The sequence below is a fragment of the Ovis canadensis genome, chromosome 7 (genome assembly GCF_042477335.2).
Source record: "Ovis canadensis isolate MfBH-ARS-UI-01 breed Bighorn chromosome 7, ARS-UI_OviCan_v2, whole genome shotgun sequence".
NCBI lineage: Eukaryota > Metazoa > Chordata > Mammalia > Artiodactyla > Bovidae > Ovis > Ovis canadensis.
The window spans coordinates 34,241,608-34,253,479 of NC_091251.1; the positions used below are offsets into that span (position 1 = coordinate 34,241,608).

Genomic DNA, 11,872 nt, shown 5'->3' on the forward strand with positions numbered 1-11,872 from the left:
TGATGAAAATGGCCACTTTACCTCTGTGATCCTCCTCCCCCAAACCCATAACCCCAGTCTAATGAAAAACCCCATCAGACAAACTCCAGGGAAGAGATGTCCTTCAGCATAGCTTCCCTGGTGGCTCAGAGGTAAAAGCGTCTCCCTTCTATCTGGGTAAACCTGGGTTCGATCCCAGGAAGATCCCCTGGAGAAGGAAATGGCTAACCCATTTCAGTATTCTTGCCTGGAGAATCCCATGGACAGAGGAGCCTGGTAGGCTACAGTCCACGGGGTCACAAAGAGTCAGACACGACTGAGTGACTTTGCTTTCGCTTTTCTTTCTTATACCTAACCAGTATTCCTCAAAACTATCAAGGTCATCAAAAATAAGGAGTACCTGAGTAACCGTCACAGCCGAGAGGAGCGTAAGCAGATCTGACAACAATATGTAATACGGTATCCTGGATGGGATGGTGGGACAAAAAGACATTAAGCAAAAACTAAGAAAATCTAAATAAACTATGGACTTTAGTTAATAATAATAATACATCAATTCTGGTCCACCAATAGTAATAAATGTATCATACTAATGTTAAGATGTTAATAATAGAGAAAGCTGTAGGAAGACACGAGAAAGCTGGCTGTACTGTACCACCTGCTCAAGATTTCTATAATTCTAAAACTGTTTTAAGAAATAAAGTCTAGTAATAATAATAATAAGATAGGGATAAAAGTACCTCCAACTCTTAAGCTCCATAGGCATTTTCTCATTTCTTTAGTTTTCTAACCTTTATCTTTTGGGGGCACGCACTAAATACATTGCACCCAGGGCTCCTTATTGCTTATCCTATCCACACCCATTCCGTATTTCTCAGAACTCTGATCCCTCACGGGCTACGTCATCTCATCCAGTCTCGTGGCTAAAGTCACTACCTCTCCTGGCGATTTCCAAATCTTGTCTGGCTCTGATCACTATTCCTCCAACTCTCTATTACACAGCGCCCCCTAGACGTCCAATTCAGCATTTCCAAACCCAAACCCTGATTCTCCGTAAAAGAGCTTCTCATTTCCTGTAGCACTCAAAGAGGCCAAAATCTTGGGCTTCAGCCGCAGACTTCCCTTATCAGGCTTCCTGTCCGTTGGTCACTAAGTTCTGTGACCTCCTGCCTCGGGCCTTCCGTATTGTGTTCTCTATCCATCCTCGCTGCCAGGCCTTCAACACCTCTGGGCCCCCGTCTTCAGGTTCTCTTTCTCCTCCCTATATCTTTCTTTGCTTCGTTCTTTTCCATCCCTGTAGCAGGTGTTCACAAAGAAAAATGTAGAAATTCTCTAGAAAGGAAAATGTTGAGATTCTCTCAGGTCTCCGCCAGGCTGTTCATAACTCCTCTCCACTGTAATTCCTCACCATGAGTTTTTTTTTCTTTTCCTTCCTATCTTCAGTGTGTGTTTAGATGTTTATTTACTTTTTGTTTGTTTGAGATATAGAATAGAAAGGAGTTGGTGGCTAAATTGCCACAATCTATTAAAAAATATACTAAGGCCCATACAAAGCCCAATTTAGTCATTACCTCAATTTTCTCAGGATTTTGAAGGACCTAAATAGAGACACAAGAACCATCTTTGAATTAGGCAATGGAAAACGCTGACATAAAATGGCTGCAGAACGCAATAAAATTATGAGCTAAAAATGAGGGTAAGAGGAGATCATAAGGAAATTTAGAAAGGGAAGAACGGGATACTTTCAAAATACTGCTTATGACAGTATTGCATGGGATGCAACAAAAACACACGCGTCTCCCCGAGCCAGCCAGGAGTCGAACCTGGAATCTTCTGATCCGTAGTCAGACGCGTTATCCATTGCGCCACTGGCCCCGAGACGACTTTGCTGGCCCCAATGATGACACTTCAAGCTTATACTGCAGGGCTTCATGGGACGTGTAGTCTCTGCACGGAGTTCTACGAGTACACGAAGCATTATGGGAGATTAAGTTCGTCGAGAATCAGACCCTGAGATTGGTGACTGTTCCGAAGCCTCGCCGTACGTCACTGTGAAGCCCGCGGATTGGCGAGAAGAGCCACTCCCCACCCTTCCTCCTCCAGCTCTAGAGCCGTGGGAGACGCTCTGGTTGTTAAGGTGAAACGTCCCGCCTTCTGGGGGCTTTTTTTCGGCTTTGTGATTGGCTGCTAGCTTCAGGGAATCTCGGCGTGGATTGCGCGAGGGAAAAGATGGCGGCGATGGCGGTCGGTGGTGCCGGTGGAAGCCGCGTGTCCAGCGGGAGGGACCTGAATTGCGTCCCCGAAATAGCTGACACACTGGGGGCTGTGGCCAAGCAGGGGTGAGGGCCTGGACCTCCGCGAGCTGAATGCGGGGTCCGAACTCGGGGACCGAGAGGGACAGACCAGTCATCCCCGAGAGGCAGGGGTGAGGGGGTCGAAGTGGATGAGACCAGGGCGGGAGAAACCATTTAGTCCTTCGGGGGGAGAAGCCTCGGGCCCTGGAGCTTGAGAGGAGGGCGGGAAACTTATTGGGGGCGTGTGGTTACTGAACCCCAAAGTCGGAGGAGTTATCAAGTAAACTCAAAAAGGGGGCGTAGAGACCTCCAGGGCCCCGTGTGAGATTGGGAGAAATAGTTAGGAGGTTAGGGAGAGGAGAGCTAAACCATGAGGGGGGATACTTAGGCAGTACTGCTGCCGATCTGGATGTGACAGTCTCGGAAAACCAGTGACAGCAGAGTAGAAAGTCCACGTGGTGTGGATATTCATCTTTTCTCTTAACTCATCTTTTCCATGGCTGTGTCCTGGCGAGAAATTGAGGCACAGTGCAGCGGAAGTGATATGCCCCAAGGTTGGCTGAATTCAGCAGTCTAGTCGGGTCGCTGGTGGCAGCTGAAAGGGTTGTGCAGAATCAAGAGAGCCAGTCCAATTACTTGGATCTCTGGGCACTGCTGCTGTCTTTACATGACGATTCTGGGTCTGTCGCGGTTGTAGGTTTGATTTCCTCTGCATGCCTGTGTTCCACCCGCGTTTCAAGAGGGAATTCACTCAGGAACCTGCTAAGAGTCGGCCGGGCCCCCAGACACGATCAGACCTACTGCTGTCAGGAAGGGGTAGGGAGCATCCCACATGCCCCTTAATTATTAGAGGCAGTAACAACTTATGCTTTATTAGTGCCTTCCTCCTCTTCCTTTCTTCACTTGGATATATTGGTTCGCCCCACGGATATAGATAACTCCTTACCTACCTACTAAAAGCCTTAGTTCCCTATTCTGTCAGGCTCTCCTGTATCTGTGATAGAAAAAGTCTTTGTCTCATCTCTAACTCTATTCCCTGTTAAGAACTAGAAATTGAATGAGTAAAGTGCTGAACCTTATTTAGTCTTTGTCTTTCTTGGGTGGGGGAGTGCAGACTGGAATACACTAATTGTGGGAAAGCTTTCTCCATGGATTCGTCCAGACTCAAAAGTGGAGAAGATACGCAGGAACTCTGAGGCGGTAAGACTGACCTCTTCACTGACTAAATATCAGTAAACAAGTTGGGTGGGGAGAGCACTTTTTCCCCACTCTGTAACTTAGTAAATTTGATATAATGCAATTAAAGCTATTTGAGTTGCTAGCTCTTAACTTTATCCTTTTAATCTCTATTCCAGGCTATGTTACAGGAGCTGAATTTTGGGGCATATTTGGGTCTTCCAGCTTTTCTGCTGCCCCTAAATCAGGAAGATAACACAAACTTGGCGAGAGTTTTGACCAATCACATCCACACTGGCCACCACTCCTCCATGGTATGGCAAGGGCTTCCTTCCCTGCTGCATATTATGATAGTCAGGCTGTGCTAAGTATCTTCTTGTTCCTAGCCATTCAGTAAAGGGTGCATTTGGGAGAACTGAAATGTCAGTACTGCCTACCCTCACTAAGAGTGGTAAGCAAAGTATTATAAAACGTATAGAATATCAGTTATTTCCCACAACTTCCAGAGATAAAAGACAACATATAATCACAAATTGGGAATAGGATATAAGGGGATTAGCTTGAAATCTGGATCAAGATCTTTTTAATTGAAGGAAGCTTTCTGGACCCAATGGGTTCAAAACAGTTCTAAATAGGGTGTGGAACCTATTTATTGTTCATGTGCAGTTCTGGATGCGGGTGCCATTGGTGGCACCAGAGGACCTGAGAGATGATATAATTGAGAACGCACCAACTTCTCACACAGAGGAGTACAGTGGAGAGGAGAAGACATGGATGTGGTATGTTTCCTTTTGCCACTGTACCTGGGGTGGAGGGAAGTACAGAGTGGAACCTGTAGGAAGGTCCCCCTGAGGTGTGGTGATTAGTGGGCCGTATGTATTTGATGGAGCTTCCCTGGTGGCTCAGACAGTAAATGGTCCGCCTGCAATACTGGAGACCTGGGTTCAATCCCTAGGTCAGGAAGACCCTCTGGAGAAGGAACTGGCAACCCACTCTAGTATTCTTGCCTGGAAAATTCCATGGACAGAGGAGCCTGGAGGGCTGCAGTCCATGGAGTCACAAGAGTTGGACATGACTGAGCAACTAACTTCTGTGTTTTAACTCTGCACAGGTGGCACAACTTCCGGACCTTGTGTGATTACAGCAAGAGGATTGCAGTGGGTGAGTCCACAAAGATCCTGGGATAGGTTATCCTTCTCTGAAATCCTGTGACTAAAAATCAGGAGTCTCATGTATACTTGGCTGCTGGGGCATACTTTCTCCATGCTTTAGTCTGCCTTGCTCTTAAGGAGGAGACAGATCTTGCACAAAAGAGCATGCAAAGATTCTGGCCTGTATGATTGACAGGTCTTTGTTTTCCCTTTTGTAGCTCTTGAAATTGGTGCTGACCTCCCATCTAACCATGTCATTGATCGTTGGCTTGGGGAGCCCATCAAAGCAGCCATTCTCCCCACCAGCATTTTCCTGACCAATAAGAAGGGATTCCCTGTTCTTTCTAAGATGCACCAGAGGCTGATCTTCCGACTTCTCAAGGTGTGTAGTGGAAGGGTTCTAAAGGTGTTCCAGTTAATCTTGTTTTACTCACATATGTGTGATGGGATTTTTTTTTTTTCTTTGTGGGGCTGATTCTTCCTCTCTAACTTCTGGAGCTCAATTTCAGCAAAGTTGAGGGCCTTGAGAGCAAAAGGACAAATAGCAGTAGAAGCCCCAGAACCATTTCAAAAGGAATCGGGTATCATGAGAACTTTGCCGAAAGTTTGATGTAAGAAGTTCCAGCAATGATTCATGGGGTCCCTGGGGCCAGGGTGATGCTTATGTGGTATAGGAGGGCTCCTGTTGCTTTTGTTGGTATTCAGAGGTTATTTGGTGATTTGGGCCTTATTTTATGCTGGAACTCTTTGGCCATAAGCTTCAATAATGTCCTCTTGGTTCAAGGACTGTGTCTGATGGCCTACTTATTCTCACAGTTGGAGGTACAGTTCATCATCACAGGCACCAACCACCACTCAGAGAAGGAGTTCTGCTCCTACCTCCAATACTTGGAATACCTGAGCCAGAACCGACCTCCACCCAATGCCTACGAACTCTTTGCCAAGGGTTATGAAGATTACCTGCAGTCCCCACTCCAGGTGGGTCTGGAGTGCACTAAGAGGATGGAGGTTGGGGGAGGAAATGTATCTTGAGAGTAGGTTCCATAAAATCTCACCGGAGCTCAGGAGACAGTGGGAAGGTTTTGGTGTTCTGGTGCATTGTCCTTGCCAAAAAGTGGCTAACTTACTCTGTCTTTTTCCTCTCATTCATCAGCCACTGATGGATAACCTGGAATCTCAGACATACGAAGTGTTCGAAAAGGACCCCATCAAATACTCTCAGTACCAGCAGGTACAGTGTGGGTCTCAGTGTCAGGCAAAGGGCTGGGGTGACCTGGGTGAAGATGGCATTGTAGCCACAGGATCTTCCCTCCTTCCCCTCAGGCCATCTATAAATGTCTGTTAGATCGAGTGCCAGAGGAAGAGAAGGACACCAACATCCAGTGAGTGCTCTCTGCCTGATTCCCAGAGATGTGCATGCCTGCCTCTCCACATGTACAGTCAGCTTGACTGCTCCCTCTGTTTCTTAGAGTGCTGATGGTGCTGGGAGCAGGCCGGGGCCCCCTGGTGAATGCTTCCCTGCGAGCCGCCAAGCAAGCTGACCGGCGGATAAAGCTGTACGCTGTGGAGAAGAACCCAAATGCTGTGGTGACGTGAGTAGCAACCTTGATGCTGGGAAGTTTGGTCCCAGTGCCAGGTTTTCTTTCTTCTCCTGACTCGTTTCATCTGTTTCAGGCTGGAGAACTGGCAGTTTGAAGAATGGGGAAGCCAGGTGACAGTAGTCTCATCGGACATGCGGGAGTGGGTGGCTCCAGAGAAAGCAGATATCATTGTCAGTGAGCTTCTGGGGTCCTTTGCTGACAATGAACTGTCACCTGAGTGCCTGGATGGAGCCCAGCACTTCCTAAAAGGTGCCTCCAGGCTGGGGTGTACTGAATAAGGGGATTGGATTATCAACTGGGAAGGCTCAGTGGGGTTGGGGAGGGGTGGGTGTGGCAGCAGCTTAGAAGAGGTTACAGAGTTTAGGGGAGGCAGGGCAGACTCGGGTCAGTGCCCTTAGCAGGTGACACAATCTCCCTGAACCTCGGGTGTGAGTGTTCACATCTGTAAAATGAGGGGAGCGGACCAGAGCAGAAACTTTAAAAAGGTATTTATTTAGTCATTTGTGGCCGTGCTGGGTCTCCGTTGCTGCGTGGACTTTTCTCTAGTCAGGGAGAGCGGGGGCTACTCTCCAGCTGCAGTGGAGAGCATACGCTCCAGCATTCCTGGGCTCCTCATCGCAGTGGCTTCTCCTGTTGCAGTGCACAGGCTCTGGAGCGCACGGGCTCAGTTCCTCCTCTGCGTGTGGGATCTTTCCAGATCAGGGATTGAACCCTTGTCTTCTGCATTGGCAGAGGGACTCTTTACCACTGAGCCACCAGGAAAGCCCCCAGAGCAGAGATTCTTAGTCTGAGATCTGTGGATTCCCTGAACTGCCATGACATGTACCTTGGACTTAGCTTTCATCATTAACTCAAAGGAAAGAGAGTTAAGGACCATTAGATTAGAATACTTTGGGTTCCTTCCGGTTTTACTCTTTTGTGACTCTAAATTAACCTGGAAGTAGAATGCCTTAGGGTATGAGCGGGGCGGGGCGGGGGGGGGGGGCAGGGTGGCCTGGGCATGTGACAACATGGAGCTGCCTGGGTCTCTCTTGATGTGGGAGGTCTGGGCCTTCAGTACAGATGCACCATTTCCATCCCCTGGGAAGTAATGTGCCTCTTCTGCTCTGCAGATGATGGTGTGAGCATTCCTGGGGAGTACACCTCCTTTCTAGCTCCCATCTCCTCCTCCAAGCTATACAATGAGGTCCGAGCCTGTCGGGAAAAGGACCGTGACCCTGAGGTAAACAGCCACTCTCTTCTGGCGGTCTCTTCTCTCTTTAATGCTTTTCTTTTTTTCTGTCAGCATAACTGTTTCATTCCACTGGAAGAGATGAAGAGGTGAAGGAGTTGAGGATGTGGGAAAGTGACTGAAGTGAACCTACGTTTTTATCTTTGTCTGTGTCCTTAGAGCTTGAGCTGCATTCCCTGAGGAATTAGGTAGCTTTCGCCTGTCTTCTTCAGATATCATTTTCTCTCTCTTGGGACAGGCCCAGTTTGAGATGCCTTATGTGGTACGACTGCACAATTTCCACCAGCTTTCTGCACCCCAGCCCTGTTTTACCTTCAGCCATCCTAATAGAGGTGGGTTCCTGCATGGCTGTCCTCTGACTGAATGGGGAGCTCACCTCCCTGGTTTCTTCCATTGCTGTCCTGGGTTTATCTGGCCTCTTATCTAGGCTTTCTTTCCTGGTTCCTGCTTATGCTTTACCAAGTTGTCTAGGGTTTCTGGTTCCTCATCACCCACACAGCTCTTCCCTGACAGATCCTATGATTGACAACAATCGCTACTGTACCTTGGAGTTTCCTGTGGAGGTGAACACAGTGCTACATGGTTTTGCAGGCTACTTTGAGACTGTGCTTTATCAGGACATCACTCTGAGTGAGTGTCTAGGGCAGTGGATGGGGGTTTAAGAGTATGCTACCTGGGCAGCTTATGTATTTAATACATGTTGCATTTATTTATTTATTATTTAATATAATATTTATTTTAATTGGAGGTTAATTACTTTACAATATTGTATTGGTTTTGCCATACATCAACATGAATCCGCCACAGGTATACACGTGTTCCCCATCCTGAACCCCCCTCCCTCCTCCCTCCCCATACCATCCCTCTGGGTTGTCTCAGTACACCAGCCCCAAGCATCCAGTATCATGCATCGAACCTGGACTGGCGATTCGTTTCATATATGATATTATACATGTTTCAATGCCATTCTCCCAAATGATCCCACCCTCACCCTCTCCCACAGAGTCCAAAAGACTGTTCTATACATTTGTGTCTCTTTTGCTGTCTCGCATACAGGGTTATTGTTACCATCTTTCCAAATTCCATATATATGCATTAGTATACTGTATTGGTGTTTTTCTTTCTGGCCTACTTCACTCTGTATAATAGGCTCCAGTTTCATCCACCTCATTAGAACTGATTCAAATGTATTCTTTTTAATGGCTGCGTAATACTCCATTGTGTATATGTACCACAGCTTTTTTATCCATTCATCTGCTGATGGACACCTAGGTTGTTTCCATGTCCTGGCTATTATAAACAGTGCTGCGGTGAACATTGGGGTGCACATGTCTCTTTCAGTTCTGGTTTCCTTGGTGTGTGTGCCCAGCAGTGGGATTGCTAGATCATAAGGCAGTTCTATTTCCAGTTTTTTTTTAAGGAATCTCCATACTGTTCTCCATAGGGGCTGTACTAGTTTGCATTCCCACCAACAGTGTAAAAGGGTTCCGTTTTCTCCACACCCTCTTCAGCATTTATTGCTTGTAGACTTTTGGATCGCAGCCTACATGTTGCATTTAGAGTCAAAAGGAACCGAGCAGTCAGTGAATGGAGATCTTTGATGACTTGTTTCCATGTTTACAGATGAGACTGTCCTCAACCTAGGCAAAAAACAGAGTCATGGAGACCTCATTTTGTTGTTGTTAATTTTTATTGGAATATAGTTAAAACAATGTTGTGTTAGTTTCAGGTGTACAGCAATCAGTTATTCTCAATTTTTATCATTATTTTGTCCACTTAGGTATCCGTCCAGAGACTCACTCTCCCGGGATGTTTTCATGGTTTCCCATCCTCTTCCCCATTAAGGTAGGTATCACCTTAAGGCTCCTTGGGTTAAAAAGTAACTTATGGCATTGATGTTCTGCCCCTTTCCTTCTCCCAGGATAATGCTTGGCTGTGACCCTTGTTCTGCTGTTCTCACATGCATTTGTAGATGTTGGGATATTTGCAGTGGCCTTCCACCTGGCTTCCCACATCTACTTAGGCTATTCTTCTGTTCATTCTGTACCTGGAGCAAGAGTCATCGTATAAAAGCACAAATATGATCCTATCTCTGTCTCCTGCTTCTAAAACCCTTCAATATCTTTCCAGTTCCCTTAGGATAAAGTCTGTTTTGTTATTGGCCTTGGCACATGGCATGTGGGATCTTAGTTCCCTGACCAGGGATTGAACCCACGCTCCACACAGTGGAAGTGCAAAGTCTTAACCACTGGACTGCCAGAGAAGTCCCAGGATAAAGTCTTAAATCTTCCTTAGACTTTGTGTGATCTAGTTTTCACCTGCCCTTTCAGCTGCTGTCCTTTGTTTACATCCCTTCAGTCCTTGGACCTTCTTTTGGTTCCTCTAATACCCCATGTTCTTTCCTGCCTCAGGGTTTCACACTTTTGTCCTCTGCCTATAAAGTTCTTGGCTCATTTTCTGACCCAGGTGACTTTATCTTCCAGGTCTTACTAGACATTCTTATTGTCAGATAATTTTCCCTGACCTCGTAGACTAGGTTAGCATTACTTTTCATAGGTACTGTCCCTGTTTACAGCATTCATCCTACTTTTGATTATTTGTTCAGTGTCAGATTGTTCAGTTCTGATTATTTGTTCTGATAGACTTCAAACCTCATGAGGGTTGGAATGTTATATTTGATCATCATCTCCACACTTGGCTTAGTACCTTGCCACATAAAATTCAGCAGTTCCACCCTGAACTTCCCTCTTTCTTCTTACAGCAGCCCATTACTGTGCGTGAAGGCCAGACCATCTGTGTGCGTTTCTGGCGATGCAGCAACTCTAAGAAGGTGTGGTATGAGTGGGCTGTGACGGCACCGGTCTGCTCTGCTATTCACAACCCGACAGGCCGCTCTTACACCATCGGCCTCTAGCCCTGCCTGCAAGTGTCTGGAGCCTTGGAAGCAGCTGCAGGTTCTGTTCCTGTAGCACAGAAGGTGCAGTACACCATGGGCTCTGATTTGCCATGCCCATCAGAGAGGAACATTTCAGTCTGCTTTCCTACCTTATGTCAAGATGGCAAAGGAGGAGAATTGGGCTCACGCTACCAATCTGTGAAGACTTCAGGCTTGAGCATGAGGAATTCATGTTGGATCTGAGGCTACTCCAACGGGCACTCAGCCTCAAGGGCTCCCTGGGATAGCTCTGAGAACATGTGAATTGAACAAATTTTCAGCCCTCTTCCCTGTCTATCTCTGTTCCTATTTTGATGGTTTTGTGTAAGGAGGAAATACAAATAAAATGAGGTTATGGTCTTTCCTGCTCTAACTCTGCTGCCCCCTGCCTCTGCTTCTTCAACTATTACTTACACGTATTCAGATCTATGGTCTTATCCAATACTTGAAGGGGCCTAGGTTTACTTCCTATTTAAGAAGCTTAGTGGTGACTCTTGGACTCCCAGGTACAAGTCTTTCTGAGCAGCTACAGCGAGGTCTTGTCCTTTAGGACCTGATTAGGTTGTTTTCTGGGGAGGAGGCATGGAGTTTGCTGCCACGGAGAGAGATGGGGTAGTGAGTGAAGCCAGCTTCCCTTCCACCTTCCTGAGCTGCTGCACTACCAGCTCCTCTGTTACCTCTTGGGAGCGTTAACTGGAAGTCATCCACACTTCTCCAGCAATAAGCCATTTATTTTGTTAGGGTAAAATCACAGGATTAGAGTTTGAAGTCCTAAGAGGTAATCTAGATCAAGTCTACATTTTTACAGAAAAGGAAATGGTATAATGATAAAAAGTTAATATTCAAATCAGTACTCAAATGGTTCCTGTGAGTTCATGGCCGTCTCCCATGTTTTAAGCAGCTACGTTTTTGGCAGCTGTATTAGGCAATTGAAGTCTCTGGGAGTTCTGGAAGCTCCTGGAATGTGAGGGTGGACGTCAGATAGACGGCTGAGTACAGCTGCACCCAGTCACCTGAGAAACTGCCTGAAGTTCACCCTTGCAGTGGGAGCTGTAGGCACTGATTTCGACTGAAAAGCGTGTGAGATGTGGAAGAAGATAAACCTGTCACAGACTTGTGAGGTCCAAGCGCTGAGCGCAGGAGGCAGCGGTTGGGAAAGTTGTACAGACAGAATGGGGATGTGGAGCTCAACACCCCTCCCCTAGGGAAGCAAGTGCAGTTGCTCTCCACAATGCTGTTCTGGATAAGCCCGACTTGAGCTCCTTGGCAAATCAGTAAGGATGGCCAAGGACCTCAACTGCACCTCATTACCTTGCGGTGTTGGCCCAGACTACCACTGTGCTGGGAGCTGGGTAGGAGGGTTCTATCTCAGTTCTCGGACCGCTTTCCCCCCTTTCTGCAAATCGTTTAGCCAATGAGAGCGATAGGTGGCTACCTAAGGACCCTTCTGCTTTCCTTGAGTCCCGGCAAGGTTAACCAATCAATGGGAACTTGGCTGTTGCTAA

At 46.9% G+C, this 11,872-nt stretch overlaps 1 protein-coding gene and 1 non-coding gene across 4 annotated transcripts; one reads left to right on the forward strand and one right to left on the reverse strand.

The window, feature by feature from the left end:
• The first annotated feature begins 1,583 nt into the window (after positions 1-1,583).
• Positions 1,584-10,740, forward strand: PRMT5 (protein arginine methyltransferase 5). 3 transcript variants are annotated; one of them, XM_069595747.1, is made up of 17 exons: positions 1,584-2,116; positions 2,971-3,089; positions 3,388-3,473; positions 3,629-3,763; positions 4,116-4,228; positions 4,561-4,610; positions 4,819-4,982; positions 5,417-5,578; positions 5,754-5,831; positions 5,924-5,982; positions 6,070-6,192; positions 6,275-6,450; positions 7,314-7,423; positions 7,671-7,764; positions 7,946-8,062; positions 9,213-9,277; positions 10,194-10,740. In XM_069595747.1, the coding sequence occupies exons 2-17, from the start codon at positions 2,987-2,989 to the stop codon at positions 10,344-10,346; spliced, it is 1,788 nt and encodes a 595-aa protein (XP_069451848.1). In that variant the 5' UTR covers positions 1,584-2,116; positions 2,971-2,986; the 3' UTR covers positions 10,347-10,740. The 3 variants fall into 3 exon arrangements, with proteins under 3 accessions (XP_069451848.1, XP_069451846.1, XP_069451847.1); XM_069595745.1 differs by having other exon boundaries at positions 2,071-2,318; XM_069595746.1 differs by having other exon boundaries at positions 2,081-2,404.
• TRNAR-ACG (transfer RNA arginine (anticodon ACG)) lies at positions 1,782-1,854 on the reverse strand. The gene has a single exon. It is a non-coding gene; the product is annotated as a tRNA-Arg (tRNA).
• Positions 10,741-11,872: the final 1,132 nt, after the last annotated feature.